This window comes from Daphnia pulicaria, chromosome 7, assembly GCF_021234035.1.
Source record: "Daphnia pulicaria isolate SC F1-1A chromosome 7, SC_F0-13Bv2, whole genome shotgun sequence".
Classification (NCBI taxonomy): Eukaryota; Metazoa; Arthropoda; class Branchiopoda; order Diplostraca; family Daphniidae; genus Daphnia; species Daphnia pulicaria.
The window spans coordinates 14,864,770-14,889,746 of record NC_060919.1 but is presented as its reverse complement, the minus strand read 5'-3'; the positions used below and the strand labels follow the sequence as shown (position 1 = coordinate 14,889,746).

Genomic DNA, 24,977 nt, shown 5'->3' with positions numbered 1-24,977 from the left:
TTTGTAGACCCATCCCCAGCAACGTCACCTGCAGAAGGAAAGGCCAGTTTGCATTTCAATCGAAGGTCATGGAGATCATTACGTAAAACCTTTCATGCAGTGGTGTAGAGGTTGGGTGAGAACGGGACCTTTCGCATCATTATCAAGAAGGTAAAATAACCGCAAGGCTTAAGAGGAGGGGTGAGAAAAAGTCGTATAAAAGGCGAGAGAAAAGATGTCAGGGATCAGTCGAGCGAGTATCTCCGACACGGCAACAACTGCAGTGCACTTTTGCAATCAGCTCTCAGCTATCTGCCATCATCAGTTCTTAATCATGGGTAAATTGTCTGTATGGAGTTATGTATCGATTTCTATGTTTTTTTCTCTGTGTCAAAATGCCAGTTTTTGTTGCATATTGATTTTTAATTATTTTGTTTATTGTCTAGTTGTATACAAGGAGAAAGAAAAGGCGAAAGAAATCAGTCGAGTGAGCATCTCCGATATGCAATGAGTTGCGGTGCACAGCAGCAACTGCAGTGCACTATTTTACACCAACTGCATTCTTCGTCGAGGTGCTAGTTTTAAATCATGGGTAAACATTTTTAACTTGGGTTGTGAATCAACTCTCTTATTATATTTGTTAACATGCCAGTTATATTTTCACATTAATGTTCAAATTAATTGTCTAGTAAACTTTGGCGTCGCGTGCTGCTGTTGGGTGTTGTATAGTTGACGGCTGGTTCAGCCATGGTGTACCAATGTCTCCTGGGTATGGTGGACAACAAATCGCAACGCCGCCACCTTACTACACAACATACGACACGACCAGTTGCTTCACCAAGGCCCCCAAGTACTACACCACCAAGGCTTAACATTATTGTACCAAAACTTATGCTGCCTGAGCTACTACACCGAAGCCCCGAAGCATTATTCTTCCCCGAGGTACACAACCAGAGGTTCGAGTACTACAGCGATGCACCGGAGTACTGCACCACCAAGGCACCGGAGTACTGCACTACCACATATTTCATGGGTAAATATTCTGTTACGTGGAGGTTTAAATATTCTAATTGTTAAATATCAAAATTATTTACTCTAGTTCTTAGAAAAGATGAAACAAATCAGTCATCTCCGACACGACAACATCAATTGCAGTGCCAAGGCTTAGTATTACACCACAATTTATGTTGCCCCGAGACTCTACACCAAAGCGCCTAAGTGCTATATCGAGGTCACTAATTACTACACCACCAAGGCACCGGATTACTACACTAAACATACGCTGCTCCAGCTTATTACACCGAGGCTCCCCAACACTACACCGGAGTACTACTACATATCATGGGTAAATATTCTGTTGCGTGGAGTTTTAATATGCCAACTACTAATACACATTATTTACTGTCTAGTCGTATGAAAGGAGAGAAAAGGTGGAAGAATTCAGCAACCGAGTGAGCATTTCTGTTACAGCAACAGGAACTGCCGTGCACTAGTTGTCATCATCTTCATTCTTCGTCGCGTTACAAGTGTTTAATAAAGGTAAAAATTTTTCTATACAGTTGTTAGTTGTGAATCAACTCAACTTTTATTCTATTTGTTAATATACCAGTACCATACTTGAATATTAATGTTTGAATTTATAAATAGTCTAGTTAACTATGGTGGCGTGCTGCTGTTGGGTGTTGTATCGTTGATGGCTGGGTCGACCACTGGTGTGTTGATTTCTCCTGGGTATGGCGGGCATGAACAACAACATACGCAACAACCGGTCACTACACTGAGGCCCCCAAGTTCTACACCACCAAGGCTCCAGAGTATTACACCACAGTTTATGTTGGTCCGAGCTATTGGCAGAAGCTCCGAAGTATTTTTCTTTCTTTTTTTCGCACCACCAGAGTACTACACCACGCAGGCACCACCAGAGTACTACACCACGCAGGCACCACCAGAGTACTACACCACGCAGGCACTGGCATGGTAAACCGAAGCTCCAGATTACTACACTGCAACCTACGCTGCTCTAAAGTACTCTGATGCTCCAAAGTACTACACCACCAAGGAATCCGAGCATACAACACTATTACGCTTCTACCACCTGCTACATCGAAGCTCCGAAATCAGTACTCTGCCTCGAGTTACCACACCACTAAGGCAGCCGATAATATTACACTACGATCCTGCAATTTTCTACTAGGAATTATCTAAATACTAAAGCCGAAATTTCTACTTGAGGTTATTTATATTTGTCGGTTATTTACATGGTCGATGTGAATGGCCACTGGGAACTAATTGTTGATCTTTAATGACAAAATAAAATTCTTTATGCGGATAAATCTTTTGTAAGACTTTTGCCAGTAACTTCAAGCCTGTCAACTGCGACAGGTGTATTGGTGTTGGATTTCTTCAAGGCCCATATGCTGAGTTGTGAAATGTTTGTTCAATGTTTTAGAGGTGACTACTGTCTTAGTCACTCTGCATACGGACATGTTCTTGTGGTTTGATGGTGATGTTTCAAGGGTAAGTTACAAAAGTAACTTGTAACTGATGATTTTTTTCAAATCTTATAAATGTTAATCAAGTGGCTAACGTTGTAAAAATGAAAGACTTTGCAGTTGACAAAAATATATTGATAAAATTCCTAAACAAGACTTGGTATAATATAAACTACAATCAACAAAAAACTTAAGAATTGTGTTATATTGTCCCACCTCCACCCACAATTCCACCACATTTTTAAGTCACATGCATACATACATACATACATACAATTAAGTTAACCCATTGGCTGCCACGCCATACAACCCGTAAGTTGCTCTCTACTAATCTACGCGCCACGTCTGAAGGACCCATGACCAAGTGGGACTTGCCATTGCTGACAAGTCCGGGCTGACACGGTGACAGGAGAAGGCCCATCACCGTATCGACAAGGGGGGAGAGGGGGTGCATTGCCTGAAACAGGCGCCTTGCGGCAAGTTTTGGGCTTGGCGACTCTCCGAACCCGCGGCTTGTAAACCACGAGACCGAACAGCGCGACCCGTGCTAAGGAACTAGAGGAGAACAAAGGCGTGGCAGCCAACGGGTTAACTAACACTGACACAAACATATTACCAACAACAAATGATGATCCACGCCGACATTTTGGTGATACCGGTGACGTTTTGGTGTCCATCTTCTCGATGTTTCCTCTGCATTACCTGAATAAAGACAAAACAATTATTATTTAGTGACATGCCAATAAAGTTACATAATACAGATAGAAACAATAATCAGGTTTTCCAGCTCAAATATTTAAAGATGCGATTTTTTAACTTAAAATCAAACTTGCAATATTGAGAACTGTAAACTGAACAAAGCTCACTTGCTATTTTTTTGAAAAAATACCGGAAGTATACCGGAAGTAACCACAGCTCCTCAACCATTGAGCTGTCGTCAAAATAACCCACATATTCGTGATCTCCATGAAATTTGGGGTCGATTAGATGTGATTTAAACGAAATCCAAAATTTGGCCAAAATCGAGAATTTTCCTGAACTATATAGTTCAGGAAAATTTTCAAAACCGGAAGTACGAAATCGTACAAAAAAAAACATGAACTTTAACACAAATTTGACGAGGATCACGAATATGTAGTTCATTTGCTCCTCGAATGAATATTTACTGAACTACTGGCTGAAATGAGCAAACCGGAAGTAGAAAAAAAATCTCATTATCAAAAATCTTACAAGTGAGCTTTATTGGAGGAATAGTAATCGTCAGTTTTCACTAAATATTTCAACAAATTAACTGTCGATAAATGTTTAAAGAGATGTTCAAAGTAACTGAAATTGACTGTTTTGACAGCTAAAAATTATCAAAGCCATCTAGCGTTAGAAAAAAGAAACGTCCAAGTAAAACTTTGTTTGCGCGTAAGAAAGCCCTGATTTTGGAAAGTATTACACAGACAGAGAGTTTAACGCATATAGATAACTAGTAGATAATCTATGAAAATAAGTCAATTGCCCGGTACCTGGCCATAATCCCGTGGTGAGTGATTGCAGGTGTGTCGCAGGCTCACAGCAACTGAAGTGATCCAACTCGCCATTGAAGCAAGAAAATTTGTTTTGCAGCATAAGAAGCACTGAAGCAGTGAAGCTGGATGAGCGTACGTCAGGAAGATAAGGATGTAGCAGAACGTAGGTTGAAGTCCCTCTTCCGTCATGGACAATGAACAGCATTGGCTTAAGGATCTCTTACATGCCCTGTAAAAATAAAATCTATTACATTAATGGAAATATAACAGTTAATAAGCATATCAATCTTGACCTTTGCTAAGAAGCACACTGCAATTTTCATGATGAATAAACCATAAAAAAGGAAATCACAACAACCAACAGCCTTACTCCTCATGTTGAGATAAATTTCCTGATGCTTAAAAAAGTGTCATGAATTGTTGCAGTAGCATGGTGATATTTGGTATTGATGCTTACCTTTATCATATGGGTGATGAATTTAGTAAGGCTTTTGACTTTCTTCAAGCAGATCCCGTACATGTGCAATACACATGGCAGGTTATTCACTCCACACTCTTCATGTCACTGAAACTCTAAGTAGCAAAGGGACAAGGGAATTCTCTTTATTATTTACAAACAGACATAAATTTACTTATGAGAAATAAAACTGTACCTTTCTCTTAGCTATATTGCCTCCTAAACAGAAGTAAAAACATCAACAACAACAAACATGCTGTTGCAGGGTACACCACCAAAATTGTGAGATTCAGAAAAGATCCTATGGTTCATGTGCAAGGATACCTATGTTATAAGAAAATCTTAATTGTATGGTCTGGTAGCAGTAATGGGAAAATACCTTATCTCTGCACATTTGTCTTCCACTACATGTGGGCTTCAAACATGAGAATTTGGCTTTTGACAACATGAGGGTCTAATCTGATGGAAATTGACTCAGCGCTAAGTCAACTTGTTGGAATGACTGACAGTATGCATCTAGAATTTGGAGAAATAAGATTGTACAGTAAAAAAATAAGGAAACTATATAAAATAAACCTACATAAGATACGAAGTTCAATTTGGTATTTGATATCACAGGAATATAAGTATTAATTAGCTATAATTTGTTTCGTCTTTTTCTCCTCGTTTCACGATGTAACAACAACAAAGGCGACACTAGCCACATCTAGTTACCTACTTAGGAATTAGGATTCAAAACACATTACTAGATGGCGCTAGTGTCGCCTTTGTTGTTACATCGTGAAACGAGGCGAAAAAGACGAAACAAATTATAGCTAATTAATACTTATATTCCTGTGATATCAAATACCAAATTGAACTTCGTATCTTATGTAGGTTTATCTTGATATAGTTTTCTTATTTTTATATTGTACCAACTTATTCCTCCAAATTCTAGATGCATACTGTCAGTCATTCCAACAAGTTGACTTAGCGCTGAGTCCATTTCTATCCATTAGATCCTCATGCAGTCAAAAGCCTAAAACTCATGTTTGAAGCACCCATATTTTGGAATACAAATGTGTAGAGATAAGGTATTTCCCCATTACTGCTACTAGACCATTACAATTCAGATTTTCATGTAACATAGGTATTCTTGAACCATAGCCCATAGGATCTTTTCTGAATCTCACAATTTTGGTGGCGTACCCTGTAACAGCATGTTTGTTGTTGTTGATGTTTTTACTTCTTTTTAGAAGGCAACCCAGCTAAGAGATAGGTACAGTTTTATTTCTGACAGGTAAATTTGTGTAAATTTGTAAATAATTTAGAGAATTCCTTTATCCCGTTTCCACTTAGAGTTTCAGTGACATGAAGAGTGTGAAGTGAACCACCTATCACCATGCTACTGCAATACTTCATGACACTTTCTTGAGTATCAGGAAATTCATCTCAACATGTGAAGTTCTAATGCTGTTGGTTGCAGTGAATTCCATTTTTACGGTTTTTTCATCATGAACAATTCAGTGTTATCTTAGAAAAGGTAAAGATTGATATGCTTTATTCTTTTTTATATTTTTATTAATGTAAAACATTTTATTTTACAGAGCACGCAGTTTCTATATAAAAACGTGTGGTCCTGGCACGGGATCTCTTGTCCCAATGCTGACCTTTGCCCATGACGGAAGAGGGACTTCCATCAGCGTTCTTCTCCATCCTTATCTTCGTGACGCACGCTCTAGCTTCACTGCTTCTAAACTCAATTTGCTTTACTTTACTGGCGACTTGGCGATTTTCTGGATCACTTCAGTGATCGCTTCCGTCCGCTGTTACACACCTTAGTCACTCACCACGGGATTATGCCCAGGTACCCAACAATTGACTTATTTTCGTAGGTAATAGTCTAGTAGCGTTAAACTCACTGTCTGTGTAATACTTTCCAAAATCAGGGCTTTCTTACGCGCAAACAAAGTTTTACTTGGACGTTTCTTTTTTCTAACGCTAGATGGCTTTGATAATTTTTAGCTGTCAAAACAGTCAATTTCAGTTACTTTGAACATCTCTTTAAACATTTATCGACAGTTAATTTGTTGAAATATTTAGTGAAAACTGACGATTACTATTCCTCCAACAAAGCTCACTTGTAAGATTTTTGATAATGAGATTTTTTTTTCTACTTCCGGTTTGCTCATTTCAGCCAGTAGTTCAGTAAATATTCATTCGAGGAGCAAATGAACTACATATTCGTGATCCTCGTCAAATTTGTGTTAAAGTTCATGTTTTTTTTTGTACGATTTCGTACTTCCGGTTTTGAAAATTTTCCTGAACTATAGTTCAGGAAAATTCTCGATTTTGGCCAAATTTTGGATTTCGTTTAAATCACATCTAATCGACCCCAAATTTCATGGAGATCACGAATATGTGGGTTATTTTGACGACAGCTCAAAGGTTGAGGAGCTGTGGTTACTTCCGGTATACTTCCGGTATTTTTTCAAAAAAATAGCAAGTGAGCTTTGTTCAGTTTACAGTTCTCAATATTGCAAGTTTGATTTTAAGTTAAAAAATCGCATCTTTAAATATTTGAGCTGGAAAACCTGATTATTGTTTCTATCTGTATTATGTAACTTTATTGGCATGTCACTAAATAATAATTGTTTTGTCTTTATTCAGGTAATGCAGAGGAAACATCGAGAAGATGGACACCAAAACGTCACCGGTATCACCAAAATGTCGGCGTGGATCATCATTTGTTGTTGGTAATATGTTTGTGTCAGTGTTAGTTAACCCGTTGGCTGCCACGCCTTTGTTCTCCTCTAGTTCCTTAGCACGGGTCGCGCTGTTCGGTCTCGTGGTTTACAAGCCGCGGGTTCGGAGAGTCGCCAAGCCCAAAACTTGCCGCAAGGCGCCTGTTTCAGGCAATGCACCCCCTCTCCCCCCTTGTCGATACGGTGATGGGCCTTCTCCTGTCACCGTGTCAGCCCGGACTTGTCAGCAATGGCAAGTCCCACTTGGTCATGGGTCCTTCAGACGTGGCGCGTAGATTAGTAGAGAGCAACTTACGGGTTGTATGGCGTGGCAGCCAATGGGTTAACTTAATTGTATGTATGTATGTATGTATGCATGTGACTTAAAAATGTGGTGGAATTGTGGGTGGAGGTGGGACAATATAACACAATTCTTAAGTTTTTTGTTGATTGTAGTTTATATTATACCAAGTCTTGTTTAGGAATTTTATCAATATATTTTTGTCAACTGCAAAGTCTTTCATTTTTACAACGTTAGCCACTTGATTAACATTTATAAGATTTGAAAAAAATCATCAGTTACAAGTTACTTTTGTAACTTACCCTTGAAACATCACCATCAAACCACAAGAACATGTCCGTATGCAGAGTGACTAAGACAGTAGTCACCTCTAAAACATTGAACAAACATTTCACAACTCAGCATATGGGCCTTGAAGAAATCCAACACCAATACACCTGTCGCAGTTGACAGGCTTGAAGTTACTGGCAAAAGTCTTACAAAAGATTTATCCGCATAAAGAATTTTATTTTGTCATTAAAGATCAACAATTAGTTCCCAGTGGCCATTCACATCGACCATGTAAATAACCGACAAATATAAATAACCTCAAGTAGAAATTTCGGCTTTAGTATTTAGATAATTCCTAGTAGAAAATTGCAGGATCGTAGTGTAATATTATCGGCTGCCTTAGTGGTGTGGTAACTCGAGGCAGAGTACTGATTTCGGAGCTTCGATGTAGCAGGTGGTAGAAGCGTAATAGTGTTGTATGCTCGGATTCCTTGGTGGTGTAGTACTTTGGAGCATCAGAGTACTTTAGAGCAGCGTAGGTTGCAGTGTAGTAATCTGGAGCTTCGGTTTACCATGCCAGTGCCTGCGTGGTGTAGTACTCTGGTGGTGCCTGCGTGGTGTAGTACTCTGGTGGTGCCTGCGTGGTGTAGTACTCTGGTGGTGCGAAAAAAAGAAAGAAAAATACTTCGGAGCTTCTGCCAATAGCTCGGACCAACATAAACTGTGGTGTAATACTCTGGAGCCTTGGTGGTGTAGAACTTGGGGGCCTCAGTGTAGTGACCGGTTGTTGCGTATGTTGTTGTTCATGCCCGCCATACCCAGGAGAAATCAACACACCAGTGGTCGACCCAGCCATCAACGATACAACACCCAACAGCAGCACGCCACCATAGTTAACTAGACTATTTATAAATTCAAACATTAATATTCAAGTATGGTACTGGTATATTAACAAATAGAATAAAAGTTGAGTTGATTCACAACTAACAACTGTATAGAAAAATTTTTACCTTTATTAAACACTTGTAACGCGACGAAGAATGAAGATGATGACAACTAGTGCACGGCAGTTCCTGTTGCTGTAACAGAAATGCTCACTCGGTTGCTGAATTCTTCCACCTTTTCTCTCCTTTCATACGACTAGACAGTAAATAATGTGTATTAGTAGTTGGCATATTAAAACTCCACGCAACAGAATATTTACCCATGATATGTAGTAGTACTCCGGTGTAGTGTTGGGGAGCCTCGGTGTAATAAGCTGGAGCAGCGTATGTTTAGTGTAGTAATCCGGTGCCTTGGTGGTGTAGTAATTAGTGACCTCGATATAGCACTTAGGCGCTTTGGTGTAGAGTCTCGGGGCAACATAAATTGTGGTGTAATACTAAGCCTTGGCACTGCAATTGATGTTGTCGTGTCGGAGATGACTGATTTGTTTCATCTTTTCTAAGAACTAGAGTAAATAATTTTGATATTTAACAATTAGAATATTTAAACCTCCACGTAACAGAATATTTACCCATGAAATATGTGGTAGTGCAGTACTCCGGTGCCTTGGTGGTGCAGTACTCCGGTGCATCGCTGTAGTACTCGAACCTCTGGTTGTGTACCTCGGGGAAGAATAATGCTTCGGGGCTTCGGTGTAGTAGCTCAGGCAGCATAAGTTTTGGTACAATAATGTTAAGCCTTGGTGGTGTAGTACTTGGGGGCCTTGGTGAAGCAACTGGTCGTGTCGTATGTTGTGTAGTAAGGTGGCGGCGTTGCGATTTGTTGTCCACCATACCCAGGAGACATTGGTACACCATGGCTGAACCAGCCGTCAACTATACAACACCCAACAGCAGCACGCGACGCCAAAGTTTACTAGACAATTAATTTGAACATTAATGTGAAAATATAACTGGCATGTTAACAAATATAATAAGAGAGTTGATTCACAACCCAAGTTAAAAATGTTTACCCATGATTTAAAACTAGCACCTCGACGAAGAATGCAGTTGGTGTAAAATAGTGCACTGCAGTTGCTGCTGTGCACCGCAACTCATTGCATATCGGAGATGCTCACTCGACTGATTTCTTTCGCCTTTTCTTTCTCCTTGTATACAACTAGACAATAAACAAAATAATTAAAAATCAATATGCAACAAAAACTGGCATTTTGACACAGAGAAAAAAACATAGAAATCGATACATAACTCCATACAGACAATTTACCCATGATTAAGAACTGATGATGGCAGATAGCTGAGAGCTGATTGCAAAAGTGCACTGCAGTTGTTGCCGTGTCGGAGATACTCGCTCGACTGATCCCTGACATCTTTTCTCTCGCCTTTTATACGACTTTTTCTCACCCCTCCTCTTAAGCCTTGCGGTTATTTTACCTTCTTGATAATGATGCGAAAGGTCCCGTTCTCACCCAACCTCTACACCACTGCATGAAAGGTTTTACGTAATGATCTCCATGACCTTCGATTGAAATGCAAACTGGCCTTTCCTTCTGCAGGTGACGTTGCTGGGGATGGGTCTACAAAAACGACAAAAACCAATATCAAAATGAATACCAAATAGCTTAACCCTTTCGGTTATTGTACCTGCTTGATAATGTTGAAACACGTGTCGTTCTCACCCAACCTCTAAACCACCACATGCCAGTTTTACGTAATGTTTCTCGTGACCTTCAAGCGTTCGTAAAGACAAACTTGCAAAAAACACAACGAAAATATGCAAAAAATCTTAAAATGTAACGAATCTAAAACTCCTCACATATGTTGACTGCAAAGTTACCTCGAGTATAAGTGAGGATTCCCCAGAGTCCAGAGCTATTATTCCAATCCAAACTGATATCAAGACGTCGCAAAAGGCCAGTAACGGCAACCAGCGCCAACTCCATTGACCCCAAAACGAAATTCATAACATTCGTGTTTGCACATCTGTTGGAAAGAATAAAATGATTATTGGCTGTATGGATTCAAAAAATAAAATTGTTTCCTATTATACATCTGTACTCATGTACATATATGTTTTCATGTACAGATCTGGTACATGTACATACACATTGCAGGTGCACTTCACACTCTTCATGTCACTGAAACTCTGAGCAGCAATGGGACAAGGAAATTATCTATGTTATTTACAAATTTACACAAATTTACCTGTAAGAAATAAAACTCTACCTAACTCTTAGCTGGGTTGCCTTCTAAACCGAAGTAAAAACAGCCACAACAAAAAACAAAGTTGGGTAATTATTATGACATTTAAACATTTCTGTACCACAAAAAATTGCTCTCATGTTTGAACAATATTTGAAAATACATGATAATCAGCTGAAGATTATTTTGGCGAAGAAATTTAATGAAATTATGTTAATATCTAGTAAATCGAGTGTGTTTGAAATCTTGCCAGATCGCTAACGGATGTTCTCCTCTATATATGATGAAGAAAACATAAAATTCTAAAGAGTATTACTTATCAAAAATGAAAAAAAGTAATGATTCACCTACGCCACCACCGGCAAATTTATCATCAATACCAGATCCCAAAAAGATTCTTGTAAAACCAGCCCCGGCTGCCAGACTAGTTCCTACTAAGAAAACGATTCCGGCTCCTCCCAGACCTAAAGTGGCTCCCGCTTCCCCCAAAACGGAACATGTTAGCCCAGCATCTGAAGACAAATCGGCAGCTCCTGTTAAACCATCTCCGATAAAAGCAACATCTGAATCAGTTACTCCGGTCAGTCAGGGATCATCCTCTCCACAAAAAAGCCCTGCAACTTCCAAGAGTATTTTTCCGGCCAGATCGAACGGACCGGTACCAATACCACCAAAAATTGTACCGGCTGTTGCCCAAAACTCTGTAGCCAGACCAGCAGAGGCTTTAGGTAAACCGTCCACGGTACCGGAAATATCTTCGTCCAAGGCGACTTCCGCTGAGGCTCCAAAGCTTCCGGTCGCTGCTGAAAAACCACAATCAGAAGGTCTTACTGGTGGCGGGAAAGAAGAACGGACACCTAAGCAGGCCAAAAAATCTTCAAACAAGATTTCCTGGAAAAAGATATGCAGAAATACCCTTTGGTTTTTCTTTTGTTGTTGTCTGCCGTAAAACCGCAAGAAATGGATCTGTAGTATTGCAACGGAGGAGTGGTTAGAGATATACTGGAAGGGAGAGAAGGAACTGGAAGAGGTTAAAAGAGAAGAGGAAATGGTTCAGGAAGTTTGACATGAAAAAATATGACCCGAAGAGGAAGAATAATTGAACTGAGAATGACTATAAAATTATTCTAATAGAATAACTATACTTAATCAATAATGCATTCTGGATGCTATCAATAAACATTTTTTTAAAGATCTCTTACGAAAATGATTGTGTTGACTCCTTATTCGCTCCATTGTTGAAAGAAACGAAATAGTAAATAACTTGTCTTCGAAATGCTCGTCCCATCACCCTTAGTGAAAATAGGAAACCATTACAAATTCAAGCAATTTTTTAACAGGACCAGATAAGACTTACCGGGAAATATTCAGAATTTTTAGCATTAATAAGCTGCTCGATTTTGATTTCGAGGAAATTTTAAAGTTAGTTAAGTTAAAAAATTTTGGGTTAAAGTTAAAATTTTAAGTTAGCTTTCTTTTGTTGCTGGTTGTCGATGCATTTTACGGGCATTTTATTGGGAGGAGCTGATGCAGCGTTTCCACATTACTGTCAATCACCATTTGAGTCTGTAAGCACACGAAAAATAAATCAGAAGTTAAGAAGTGAATTGAGGAATTCCACTAAACTACACATAAAATTTATTTTCGCTCTAAAAAATATTACCGAGTTGCATAAGTCCTAAAAATCTTGTGGTAGTGATATTGAAGATTGTTTGATGTTTTAAAATTCCATACAGTACGCGAGTGGGTCAATAATGGAGTGAAAACAATTTCGAAGAACTAAATCATTTTTTTCTCCATCGAACCCTGGAACACATTGGCGAAAACTTGGCTACCTACTTCTTTCAATTCAATTTCAAATATAAAATATTTAAAACTTTTCTTTAGAGGAGGCCAAACCTATCCATTTTTATTCTGAAATTCCTCGGTATGATTTGGTAATAATACTCTTCAGATTTCACAATGTCAACCAAATGAAATACAAGAGCAGAATTTCAAATTGATAGATTCAAGTTATGTTATTTTAAGACAAGTGTGAGTTAAGTTATCATCGTAAGTACCACATGACAGTTTTAAATTAAATGAACATCACGAAGGAATTTCATTCGGGAAAATTAATTTAGTCAGTGGAGTTTACCGGGAATGTGGCAAGAGCAGGCTGATGGCAACTTGTAGATGTCGATGAAGATTCCCTTCTGGGGATCGCAGGGATCGAAGGAAAGCATCCGCTGGTAAACATATTTTTGCAGACATTTGCTGCCGAAACAAGGGGCCAAGGTGCGACAAGATGCACCGGGGAACAAACATTTTTCGACGCGTTGAGTCTGGGTGTATCCGGGCCAGGCGTTTTCTTGGACGATGACCCGCCATTCTCCATCGACATTCACTGCCCGGAGTGGGCGAGCATAAACGACGTCGCTAGGGCAGATGTATCCCTCGTCACCAGACCAGTGGCCCTTCTCGAAGAATTTGCCTTTGTAGTTGGAGTAGTCGAAGTGCGCCTCAGCCAAAGAGGTCAGTCCATCGACCAAATTATCGGCCGACTGATCAGCAACATCGGCGTATTTCTTCAGCACCAACGGGTCGTAATCGATGGCGTACTGAATCGAAATCAATAAGACAAAAGTAAATGAAACAGTTTGAGAGGTGAGTCAAAGTGAGAATTTAACTTACCTTGACTTCTTTCTCTGGGTATTCAGTGTCTTTCAGACAAAAAGTTTCAGTGCCGGTTTTGGCGCAGGTTGGTGCCTTTCGCGGGTTGCAGTAATTGTTGTACTTCTGGCCATAAGCTGCTGGATAGGGTGGTTTGGGATATTTTTGGGGTTCAGCAGCTGCCTCTGGATCGGCAAACACTCCAGCAAGCAAGATGGCACTGATGCATAACTGTAAATATTTAAAAATTGTGAAATTATGATGACGTTAAAGAGGTTGATCAACAATCGATTGTAGAATAAATTAATCGCACTTTTATTTCCATTTGCGATAAAGCTATAACTTACTATAACAGTTTTCATTTCGATTGTGCTTTTCGTGAATGCAACTGAGTGAATTAACAAGCTGTACTGTTGATTATCAGTTGCAAACTGATGCAGATTAGTCAAAGGACGAGGGTTTTTTATACGTCTCCACCAATTCAGTGAAAAATGCCCTCAATTGCATTCAGACGGTCGAGTTTACTTATTTCGACTTATTTTCAGTTTCACTCGTGGTAAACCTATTCTCACCTGAACGAACTCACTTTCCTTTATGTTTCCAATGGAAGCTGCAATTGTGATTGAAAGCAACTCAATTACCACAACAGCTCTACAGCAACTAGTTGATTACGCGTCAAAGTTATTACCACACTAAATAATTTGAATTACTCCATCAGCATTGCATAAGGTAACATTTAAATTGGTTTAGGCAAATTGCGGTTCACCTCATTTCTACCTATCGCGCGTAAATAGAGATGGTCAGCCAATCAGAACGGAAAGGGTGCAACATACGCAGCCGTGAAGACAAAACTTGTATATAAAGCTTTCCTGGTTTGTTTTTTGAATCAGTCGTATTCTGAGCAGATAACTGAAACAAATAAAATATCTAACACTGGCTAACAGAATGTCCATCAAATTGACTGTAAGTTGTTTTGTTTTTGATTGTTTTTAATCGAGAAATATTATTCGGGTGTTAATATTTTCTGAAAAATAGAAACCTACGAATGATTAATCTTTTTTAAAAACCCAGATTATTGCTTCGCTGATGGTGATTGGCGTTTTCTCCGATCCTGAGCCCAGCCACTACAAAGCTCCTCCTCCCTACGGTGCCCAGCCCAAGTACGAATACGTCGAGATTCCGCACTGCGCCAAAAACACGACCAAGTCCTGGTGCCTGGAAGACTCTGAATATCCCCAACACGAAGTGCAACAAGCCCTGGACCAACACTACCAGGCCGTCGTGGCTTTCTACAAGGACAAACTGGCCAACACTGAGAATTCAGTCGACGAATTGGACAAGTTAAACGACGAGATTTACCTTTGCCCGAGTTCCACCGATTACGTCCGTCCTTTCCGGGCCATCAACGTCGACGGCAAGTGGCGGACCATCGTCAACGGCGTCGAGTCTTACGGCATCAAGTACACGCAAACCGCTCGAATTGAAGAATGCGACGTGGTCGTGGGAACCACCTGCCCCTTGGTCCCGTCCTGCTACGAGTCCAAGTGCGTCCAGAAAAATATTTTCCATCGCTTCTTGGTCTACAACCCAAAAGACTACACTTTCCCTTTCGCCATTGAAAAATTCAAGTTGCCCGGATCGTGCGGATGCGTCGTTGGAGCTTTTCACCTTTAAAGTTCAAATTATGACTACATAAATAACACAATAAATAATATGGATTTTTGCTACATAATTTCGACTCCACTACTAACAATTGATATGCGCGGCATTTTAAACATTTAAAAAAATAACCTGAGATAAATTCGTTGGGGATGTCAGATCTGTTATCATCGTAAGACGTGGGACATTCTCGTACGCCGTAGTACTCGAACGTTGGCTACTGCTGTAATAGACCGGTAAGAGAGATGGCAAACCATGAACGAAAAGGCCTGTTTAATTTTTTTGAACGACATTAAATACCCTTTAACTAACTCGGCAGAGGAGATGCGCTAAGAGGTTTAATGTTGATAACGACGCTAAAGGCTGGCGAGAGAACAGTTGACACCTTGTCTCATCAATATTTCGAGCCTTCATTCTATCATTTCTCCTCTGTTTTCCTTTTTGAAAATAAGCAATAGGGAAAATCGTTACAAAAGCACTGCGAGAGCCAGAGAATAAAATTCTGGTCTGTTCTGGTCGTTTATAAGAACGTATAGGGGAAAAAACGAACAAGATATAATCTCCCATACAAAAGAGCAACAAGTTATAGGTCTAATATAGCCCCGTTTTTATCCCTGTATATCTTTTCTTTTAGTTGTTGAGGGATAGTCGAGGAGGGCAACACACCTATGGGACATATTGCGTGCCGTCCGGTTGTTATTATCAAAATCGGAATAAATTAGGTCAAACTAAGCCCTAAGTTAGGACTTACCGAAACGTTGTACTGGTGGTGGTGCAATACTCCAATGGGATTCCAGGACTATACATTGTACAAGCAGAAAACAGTTGAGTACTGGAGGATGATTTCCAACTTCCGGGAAGATTGCGATCCGCTGGATTATTCCTTGGTGATTAAAAATTCGTAAAAATTGAAAAACGTTTAGTGGTAAAACAAAAATCGGGTATTAAACCTAAAGATATAAGTTAGTAGCACTATCTGTAATAACACATACAAAATTACTTTTTACTCCAAATAAGGATTACTTGAAAAAAATAATTCTAAATCATAGCGCAAAACATTTAAGACAAAATCTAACGAATCGTTGTAAAACCGTTTAACAAGCTTGAGCATATGCAACGCAGTCGCTAGTAAGTAGTAAAATAGGGCGAGCTTATTCTTACGTGTCACAGAACAAATTGTGTTGTTTTTCGTATTGGTTAGCGAAACTTCAATCAATACGATATTCAAGTCAATACGAAACCAGAAAAGCAGCGTTTTCTAACGTTTATGTTTAGGCTAATATTGTCGAATGCTCTAACTCCATCAAAACATGCTGCCACCTGTCAGTCCATCACAATAAACGCTTAGAGTAATCAATAGTTTCCTGTAATCATAGTAGTTCACCTGAGATGACTATATGGAGCAAGAATAATCTTACCAAACAATAGGAATAAAAATGCCATAAAAAAACTTGATAATAGTTGACTGTGGTCTGACTGGCAAAATTTTCGATCATCAAAAGCCGAAGTTTAACTAGGTCATACCTTTAAATGACGCGTCCAGCATCAGCAGCAGTAATCCAACTCAAGTAGCTCCTTAATCATGTTGGAGTAGTAGCTAGCTTTTATTCTCCATCTTTTCTAGATGTTCCATACAAGCAAGCCTGCTAATCCAGCTGACCATCCTTCAACTTTATTTCAAACATGACTGCCCCAACATGGCTGTCCCAAATTGCTGAGTCGATGGAAAATAGTAAGTCCAGTTTTCCCATGTCGAACGGAAATCTGCTCTTGTCGCATTCACGTTTGGCTAATCGACTAAACCTGTAGAATAAATAAATGAATCAAACCAATTCGTAATGTTAACATTTTGCCTTTCTACATTATTAATAAAAATTTAAAAAAAAACGATGACCAGGAGAGTTGATCGCGCCGCCACATTATTTTCTCTAAAGATATGGATGGGCACCTGCCTAAATTTCTCAACCTAATCCAGCAGGAAGACTGCATTCTGCAAATTTGAAAGAGAAATGTGCATCCTATTGTTCTGAGCCACTGCACAGTGTGGAAAAAGCAAATTTGTTTCATTAGCTATGGCTACTCAACTTCGGACTTAGCACTATCCCACATGTATGAGTTAAGATATACCTTCTGTAGGGTGTTTGAAGCTTGGGGTAATTGACTTGACTTCTGACAGTATAGAACTCATTCATTGACCTGTCGAGTAGAAATCTCGGCTGTTAAGAATAAGATTTCGTAAAATCAGAATAATTCTATTAAAAGGAAGAACTTACTTTATTTGGCTTTAATAGCAGCTTGTTCATGACTTCTCCCGAGTCAGGAATCTCAAAGAATTATATGAACCTCCAAATTTTGGATTGTCAATCTCAAATTCCTTTGTCTTTCCAAGTGGATGTTTTTCCCTCCATCTATGATTCAAGTTGAAAAAATGAATGGTCAATTAGATATTTTGATTGTGATGTGATCATGTGATAGCAATTATTCACTCTATCTCAACTACTTACTTTACATCACAATGCAATTTACACAAACGCACAACGAATTAATGCTGAACCAGACAATGAATCGAAAGTTCGAAACGGCAATAGACTCTATGACAAAGCGTCTTGTGTTACTTCCAATTTTTTCCATAACCGTCCTAAACGACAAGTTGCTTTACTTAATAATTCATGGAAAGGCTTTCCACATGGAATTTATTCCCACTATGGATATCGTGTCGATATTATTATAAACCTTTTTTTAAACTATTCTCTATTAACAATTGACACGACTCGCATGGTTGATGCTTCAATGAACCAATGAAATGAACTTAACTGAACGTCTGAACCTACAGCTTATACTTAACTATTAGGCCGGCGAGCTACACACGTTTTCCATCTCCCATTTCCAACTGAAGCAAAGGGCGCATCTAGCGGTGACATTTCCAACTACATGCTAAAATGCAACAACAATGAGTGCGAATAATCAGGTTGAAAATTCAAACACAAAAATATTACGAAACAAATTAACATTTTTTTTTGTCAAGAAAAATAAAACAACTTCCCTTCTCAAGTTCCCATGAGTGGCGATGTGGTGGGTTTCATTTTGCATCGCCGAATTTCACAATTGCTGGTTCCCCTCGGAATTTCGATTGGCTTTTTGAAAAAAAGAAAAGAAACAATTAACAATTTCCCGATTTTTATTTTCTTTTTTATTGATTCCATTTTGTTATACCATCAGCCGCCCAAGAACCATAAAAAAGAAGAAATGGCGCCACGACACACCAGGGGGAGCAGCTCAACTACTCTTTCGTTCTTCTTCTTCTTCTCGTTTTTATCGGGCGCGGTGGAGTTTGATGCGACGCGCAGCACAAAATCCCGCGGGATCTACGAGGCCATACAGCTCGACACACAAAAACCGCCTGTGTGCGCTCCTGTCTTATATAAGGGAGGCACAGCACAGATGAAAGGCACGGAAGTCCTGATGGGTGCAACGGCCCGACTGGCATGTAATCAAAACCCAATGTGTTAGATGGGCCTACTGGGGTCGGGCGGGCCCGAAGAAAAGAGCCCGTGAAAAAAAAAAATAGAAAAAGAATCTATATTTTTCTATATAATATCTAACATAAATCGAATCAAAAACCATCCCTCAGCACACACTGCACTATATATACTCACGTATACATATAGGGAAGCCCTAAATCTGCGCCGGTTGACTTTTCGGTCGTCCCCAAACGCGTCCAAATCACAACAGCACAAGGCCCCCGTGTGCTGCTGCTGGGCTGTGTCTGTTATATTGGCGTTTGTTTGCCACACGTACATAATAGCTATAGCAAATTGGATTGGATTTCTATATGGGGAGAGAAATAGGGAACAAAAAACTATGGCACCACCCGCGTTTTTGCTTGGATTATATTTTCTGGGCTATTATTCCTTTGCTGCGGATGCGGTGTGAGGATATTGCACGGATGATTTTCCAGGACATTTCCTCTTTCTTTTCGCTATATAATAGCACACAAAGGTAGGCCTATACAGAGAGACGAATGGGGATATTCTGTAGGCCTTTACATTATGTAAAAGGGTGCTGTTTGTTTCTTTTTATTTTATAATATATTTTCTCGGTCTGGGCAATCGCCTTACACACTGCGGACACACACACAAAACAGCGGACGGGGGATATAAACAGCTTACAACAACACCATCGACCTCGATAGGCCGACATATAATACAACAATCTACTATAGGCTACTATATACTACGGGCGCTATAAATAAATAGGAAAGAAAAAGTCAAGCGAGACATGATATGCGGGTATAATGTTATACGTACACATTCTTTTCTTTCTATTAGCGCCAACCGCGCTCTGTACATCAGTTTGATGTCTCTTTTTTTATTTTCATCAGCAACTGCGTGCTGCTGCTGTTATTGGTCAGGTTATTATCGACGGTCGTTATATATGATGTGTACTACATATATAAACACACATCAAGCGCACGAACGATAGATTCACGGCCATCAGTCCAGCAGTGCAGTTTCAAAATAAAAAAAAGAAAGAAGAAGAAAAAAAAATCAGCTGATGATGTAGAATAAACTGCATCCCGGCGTCTGTGTGATGACGTTTGCCGTTTTTATTTTGCCGAATCATCAATCTAATATATAGAGGGAGAGAATAAGGGCGGGCCAGCGCGCTCTTTATATCTAACCTTCCGTCGTCCTATATAAAGGAAGAGCTAAACCGTGTCTCGTACGTATAAAATTGTGGGGAATAAAATAAGATAAAAAAAAAGAACTACACATAAAACGTCTAGCACACAATAATCCACGCGTGCAATTGTTTTCGATCCGGCGCAAGAAAAGTATATAATAGTACTATATAGATACATCCGGGACAGCTTGCTGGATGACCGGAGACATATTTGTCACAGATCATAGATGGGAAATGTACAATCTGTCGCGATGGATATTTATTCTTTGCTGGGACTGGGCTGATGCGATACATTTTATCCGTCATCAATAGACATCTCTTTTGATTCAACTGAATGGAAGAGGGGATACATGTTTGATACTTATTTATCGGAAGAAAAGTGTGTGTATAAACACACCGAGACTTTATATATTAATATAACGAACAAAAAGCTTTTTTGCGATCTATAAACTTTTGGGGAATGAATTTGATGCTGATCAGTGGTGTAGTTATTATACATCATCATATACATTTATCGTATCCTGTGGAAATGAAAAGGTTTCTATAGACTTGGATTCGCTTCTATAATCGCTCCTATAATTCTTCATCCATTTATTGTCTCGACTTTTTCTTTGATAAATCATCCATCCATTCTACATGAGATTAGAAAAATATTAAAGAGAGAGAGCCCGAATAACATGGTTCAGTTCAATACTGCGCTGCAGTTTAGAGGTGAAACCGAGTTATTTTTTTTTAAATCTACAGTATACTATGTTAGGACTTGCTTTTTCTCTCGTGTCCATTCATTCGTTTATACCGGACATATAGCCTACAGCTTTTAGTCTTTATTGCGGAGTAAAAAGAACGCTAAATTGAAAAGAAAAGTTATACAGCGATAGGTATATTTATTGGGATTACGTCATGAGATTATCAATCATTTCAAAAGTATGTAATCATTTATCGAATATATAGAAATGTAGGTCTAACTGCATCATATACAAAATGAAATATATAGCCTACCTATTTCTTTCTTGCAGCAGCTCATCTCTCTAAATACATCTATATGTCTGTTGAACGAAAAACGGAAAGAATAATATACAGGAACAAACAACTAAAAGGTCGTGATTGAGTAATGGATTTTCAGTTTTTTTTTCTTCTTCTCCATTTCTTTTTCTCCTCTCTTTCCGGTCATATAATATAATATAAGAAACAAACTTTTGTGTGTATATAATATATATATATATCTTTTGCACAGCAGCATCCATGCAACCAGCAGCAAAGAACTTCTCTCCGACGATGTCAATGGGTCGTTCCTGTATAGATTTTGGATGATGATGGATCAATCCCTTCCAAAAAAATATATATATAGCCTAGCCCGTGCAACACAGCACAATTACCAACAGCGTACAGGGGAGAAAATATAAAAAAAGAAAAGAAATAAAAAAAAGGAGAACGCGAAAAGGGCTAAAAAGTTTCCTATATAGCCAGCAACCCGCCATGGCTCTGCTCTATTTCCATTATACATGCTATGGATGTAATATGTACGAGCCGCACACTGCATGCACTGCATACGAAACAAAATATTTTCACAGGCTCTATATAGGCTACCTAGACTAGTATAGGCTTACACGGCAGCAGCTAATAGATTATATGTAGACATATCAAAAAGTCTATATAATCATGACGTCCATACAATATAAACCCGGCGAACTGATTTATTATGCGCTATATAGGCTACATATGTAAGGATTATAACATCATATAATTAGAAATCAAAGCCATACTTTTTCGTTAGACCGATATAGAGGGGAGTGCACGCGGTCAGTCGTAAATCGGATCCCCTCAAAAAATGATATGCACATGTGTATGGAGATATCTCTCTCACGTGTACAGACATCAAATGATGAGATGGCATATACCTAATAATAACGACAAACAAATATAACAAATGCGTGTAAATCGATCGTATATACTGTATAGCTATACAAAAGGGAGAGCTCTGGTTTTTTCGATCTAGATGATTTCTCGTCACGCTAGCCGACGTTTAGACGTGTATTACAAGACTATTCCGGAGCTATATATAATATATACATATATACATAGAGTAGCAGCACAGCACTGTACAGGCGCATCAATAAAAATACTTGTAAAAATATCACATTCTTTTGGCCATCATGGCCAGCATGCTTTATTTTGTTTGTTTGCCTATGCTGCCGTTATATTGTTCCGATAGAAACTTGACGAACAAACGAAATCCCATCTATGTGTATGTAGGCTATATACATCTATGTATACGGATTTATACAAGTTTTCTTCTGCTCCAGGCCACGCAATTTTTTGTTTTGCCGTTTTCTCTCTCTGTCGGCCTTTTTTTTCATAGATATATATTGTGTTACAGCAGCAGGGGTATTTAGAAAAAAGGAAAAAAGAGTGAAGAGGATCAAGGTCTTAGTCTAGTATATATGTAACCCATATAGTCATTCCAGCAGTATAATACAAAACACATATATAGCAGACACACAGCACACACACAGTGTGTGTAGATCTATCCCAAGCAGTATAGTCTCTATAAAAGAAAGTCTATATATGAAAAGGAGAGCGGGAGTCGTTGGAGCGGCAGTAACACGTCCAGTTTGCGCTCTGTCGTCCGCAGAAATCTTATATAGACTATATACAAGCCTATGCTGATTGGTAAAAAAAAAGGGAGAAATAATCTCTTCTACTAGACGTTCGATGATTGAAATCTATAAGATGATGTGTAACAACATATGCGTAACGCAAATGATATATCTGTAGGCCTATTTGGTATATTTGAATATATCTGTTTCGCGTTTAACATTTCCTCAATTAATATCAAATGTTCAGGTTTCCTGAGACTTCCCCCTGCGTGGAATATACACGTACAGGAGAGAGACGGAGAGAGACCTACACAGCAGCAAGAGGATAGAAAACGATCAATAGAATGCACAAGCGAGAGCGTGCTGTGGGTAGTATAGACGGGCCACACAGCATCCAAAAGAAATATATATCTACATTTCCCCCTTTTTTTTTTCTTAAAGAACGAAGTGTGTAGTGTACTACACAGGAATAGAAAAAAAAGGGAGAAAAAATCCATCTCCTATATATTCCATCTATATAGAACGATGGCCAGCCATCCGTGAACTTTTTGAAGAGACAAAGAAAGAACATGGTTTATAAAAATCTTTTTGCTGGTTCCCGAAAAAAAAATAAAACTCTTGGAAATTCGATTCCAATCAACGCGCCAATAGTAGCCTATACAGCTTGTATAAAAGAAAATCAAGTTTCCATCAATGTCTCCGTATCAAATATTCAAAGATCCAAATGGATGTATGCTATATTAATAGATGATTTAGGCTGCTGCTGCCTCAATTAATAGATTGTTTAGATCCATGATGATTGTAGGCCTATATACAAACATATTATAGACGCCGTTTGCCGTATACGAATTATACGAACACCTATCCGACCTACATATAGGATATAATGTCTACACAGAAAAAGCTGCTGCTCTATGTACACACGAAAAATGCCTGAAAAATGTATAAGAAAGAAATCACATATACAGCATCAATCCATATCAATAAAATAGAAGGGGGGAAAAGTCTATTAGGGCGGGGCTTGTGTAGATAGTGCCGGAGGGGCGCAGGCGCCGGACCCTAGTTCCCTTGGATATATTGATCGCTCCTGTACACCGTTGCCGCTCTGCTCCTTATATATCTATCTACGTCTATACTTTTTCGTCGTCTTTTTTTTATTTCTTTTTCGGGATAGGGCCGCTCTTTTCCGCTGACGCTATAGCGCCAGCGAGGCTTTGAACCGTTCACACGCCAGGAGAGAGCAGAGCGAGTCCTACAGCCCGACCAGAATGAATTTACTTCCAATGTGCTGCCGATTTTCGCCAAGAAACAAACAACTAGACAAGTGAATGTGTTTCCTCCGACCATCTAAAATCGTCGTCCAAGTGTTTCAAAGTGCTAAAGTGCTACCGGTTTGATTTCAATTGGTGCCGTTTAGACACATTTCAATGTCTATAGTGGAATAGAGGTCTATTTTGTTTTAATTTGAAAGGGAAATCACTAGGAGGATTGAAAAAATTAATGGAAAAAAAGGAATCTGTATGTACCTGGGCTGATTTCAATAGCTTCTTATTATTTGGTGTGTGGTTGCCTTGGTGACAAAGTGCGTCTGTTATCACCGTTCCAGCACTTTGATCAGCTTTTTGGCGAAGATATTCTATTGGACAACGCCAACTGCAGCATCAGCAGTCTATAGATCTATATAATCGTATATAGACTGTGAAGTTTATAAAAGATCATCCTGCAGCACGTCATCTCTTTTGGGGGAGGGCCATGAGATGACAAACATGTCGCGGATATTGCCACTGCTCCTGCTGTCCGTCCTCCTCGTCAACGGACAAATCCCCAAAAGAGGTAAAATAAAATCCTTGATGCACACGTTCTCTTTTTTCTCTTAATCATTCGAATTGTGTCTAATTAGATACAAGACCGGGGCTAATAAAGTTCTCTATAGATGTATATGTAGTGTGTGTGTGTGTGTGTGTGAGCCGGAAGTCGGATATTGATCTCGTTTCCCCCCACCCCCCTTTTTCGACGTCGAAATTATTTAGTAGTCGACGCTTATCAATATTACCAAGGTTTCTTTTTTTTTGATTCCCTGTATTTTAGAGTTGTATACTTTTATGTCTAAATAGATATGATTGGATATTAGTATGTATCCTATATAACACCTATAACATCATCTATAATTCTATATGACATTTTTCTTATTCGAAGAGTAGGGAGACGGAAAACGTCAAAGATGTTGAGAGAGGAGAGAAAAGAGTGTGTGTCTAGTGGTGCCACACGGCGCCTGGAGGCGGTGGCTGGGTGGAAAGTCGACAGAGTATATAGACGCTCGATCAATACCGTATATATGTATACATATATATATGTCTTTCTATCTCTACCGCCCCAGAGATATAGGACAGAGTCAGCTGCAGCAGTGGGTCTAAAAGCTATATAGGCTATGTAGACTCTCTCCGGTTTCTTATATTTTTTAAGCGATTCTCCATTTTTCTTCTATATCAATCACGAACTAT

The 24,977-nt window shown here is 39.2% G+C and overlaps 4 protein-coding genes and 5 long non-coding RNA genes across 33 annotated transcripts in view; 5 read left to right on the top strand and 4 right to left on the bottom strand.

Annotated features, from left to right (window-relative positions):
• Positions 1–69: 69 nt before the first annotated feature.
• On the top strand, positions 70–2,312 carry LOC124350849. 3 transcript variants are annotated; one of them, XR_006921163.1, is made up of 8 exons: positions 70–82; positions 148–317; positions 426–571; positions 669–1,012; positions 1,079–1,324; positions 1,389–1,518; positions 1,632–1,793; positions 1,875–2,312. It is a non-coding gene; the product is annotated as an uncharacterized LOC124350849 (long non-coding RNA). The 3 variants fall into 3 exon arrangements; XR_006921161.1 differs by having other exon boundaries at positions 1,632–2,312; XR_006921162.1 differs by having other exon boundaries at positions 1,627–2,312.
• Positions 2,313–2,813: 501 nt separating this feature from the next.
• LOC124350873 lies at positions 2,814–5,125 on the bottom strand. Of its 2 annotated transcripts, none has more exons than XR_006921224.1 (7): positions 5,026–5,125; positions 4,825–4,961; positions 4,642–4,769; positions 4,446–4,561; positions 4,282–4,386; positions 3,986–4,217; positions 2,814–3,173 (listed from the first exon to the last, which is right to left on the bottom strand). It is a non-coding gene; the product is annotated as an uncharacterized LOC124350873 (long non-coding RNA). The 2 variants fall into 2 exon arrangements; XR_006921223.1 differs by having other exon boundaries at positions 2,815–3,173; positions 4,642–4,746; positions 5,026–5,123.
• Positions 5,126–5,194: 69 nt separating this feature from the next.
• LOC124350859 lies at positions 5,195–7,453 on the top strand. 4 transcript variants are annotated; one of them, XR_006921196.1, is made up of 6 exons: positions 5,195–5,317; positions 5,383–5,518; positions 5,644–5,724; positions 5,784–5,967; positions 6,032–6,291; positions 7,095–7,453. It is a non-coding gene; the product is annotated as an uncharacterized LOC124350859 (long non-coding RNA). The 4 variants fall into 4 exon arrangements; XR_006921193.1 differs by having other exon boundaries at positions 5,599–5,703; XR_006921194.1 differs by having other exon boundaries at positions 5,599–5,724.
• A 502-nt stretch (positions 7,454–7,955) lies between these two features.
• LOC124350851 lies at positions 7,956–10,198 on the bottom strand. Of its 4 annotated transcripts, XR_006921167.1 has the most exons (8): positions 10,186–10,198; positions 9,951–10,120; positions 9,697–9,842; positions 9,256–9,599; positions 8,944–9,189; positions 8,750–8,879; positions 8,475–8,636; positions 7,956–8,393 (listed from the first exon to the last, which is right to left on the bottom strand). It is a non-coding gene; the product is annotated as an uncharacterized LOC124350851 (long non-coding RNA). The 4 variants fall into 4 exon arrangements; XR_006921165.1 differs by having other exon boundaries at positions 7,956–8,641; XR_006921164.1 differs by having other exon boundaries at positions 7,956–8,636.
• A 369-nt stretch (positions 10,199–10,567) lies between these two features.
• LOC124350760 (neurotrophin 1-like) lies at positions 10,568–13,992 on the bottom strand. Its single transcript, XM_046801591.1, has 6 exons — positions 13,885–13,992; positions 13,559–13,768; positions 12,549–13,485; positions 12,243–12,451; positions 12,088–12,177; positions 10,568–10,666 (listed from the first exon to the last, which is right to left on the bottom strand). The coding sequence occupies exons 1-3, from the start codon at positions 13,897–13,899 to the stop codon at positions 13,009–13,011; spliced, it is 702 nt and encodes a 233-aa protein (XP_046657547.1). The 5' UTR covers positions 13,900–13,992; the 3' UTR covers positions 10,568–10,666; positions 12,088–12,177; positions 12,243–12,451; positions 12,549–13,008.
• Positions 11,211–11,834, top strand: LOC124348769 (alpha carbonic anhydrase 8-like). The gene has a single exon (XM_046799043.1). The coding sequence runs from the start codon at positions 11,211–11,213 to the stop codon at positions 11,832–11,834; it is 624 nt and encodes a 207-aa protein (XP_046654999.1).
• Positions 13,993–14,394: 402 nt separating the features above from the next.
• LOC124350778 (protein spaetzle-like) lies at positions 14,395–15,270 on the top strand. The gene is made up of 2 exons (XM_046801609.1): positions 14,395–14,500; positions 14,609–15,270. Exons 1-2 carry the CDS (start codon positions 14,483–14,485, stop codon positions 15,209–15,211), a joined length of 621 nt encoding a protein of 206 aa, XP_046657565.1. The 5' UTR covers positions 14,395–14,482; the 3' UTR covers positions 15,212–15,270.
• On the bottom strand, positions 15,064–18,029 carry LOC124350866. 4 transcript variants are annotated; one of them, XR_006921211.1, is made up of 10 exons: positions 17,930–18,029; positions 17,701–17,834; positions 17,470–17,604; positions 17,324–17,412; positions 17,091–17,230; positions 16,721–16,999; positions 15,948–16,079; positions 15,497–15,633; positions 15,329–15,419; positions 15,064–15,205 (listed from the first exon to the last, which is right to left on the bottom strand). It is a non-coding gene; the product is annotated as an uncharacterized LOC124350866 (long non-coding RNA). The 4 variants fall into 4 exon arrangements; XR_006921210.1 differs by lacking the exon at positions 17,930–18,029 and having other exon boundaries at positions 17,058–17,230; positions 17,701–17,923; XR_006921209.1 differs by lacking the exon at positions 17,930–18,029 and having other exon boundaries at positions 17,701–17,923.
• Positions 18,030–23,642: 5,613 nt separating this feature from the next.
• Positions 23,643–24,977, top strand: part of LOC124350530 — a 30,023-nt gene continuing 28,688 nt past the window's right edge. For 9 of the 13 annotated variants that reach the window (XM_046801265.1, XM_046801271.1, XM_046801270.1 and 6 more), the window contains exon 1: positions 23,643–24,309. In XM_046801265.1, the coding sequence (XP_046657221.1) occupies positions 24,234–24,309 (76 nt within the window). In that variant the 5' untranslated portion in view covers positions 23,643–24,233. The remainder of the gene's footprint in view (positions 24,310–24,977) is intronic. The other 4 variants (XM_046801272.1, XM_046801264.1, XM_046801273.1 and 1 more) reach the window with 1 other exon arrangement.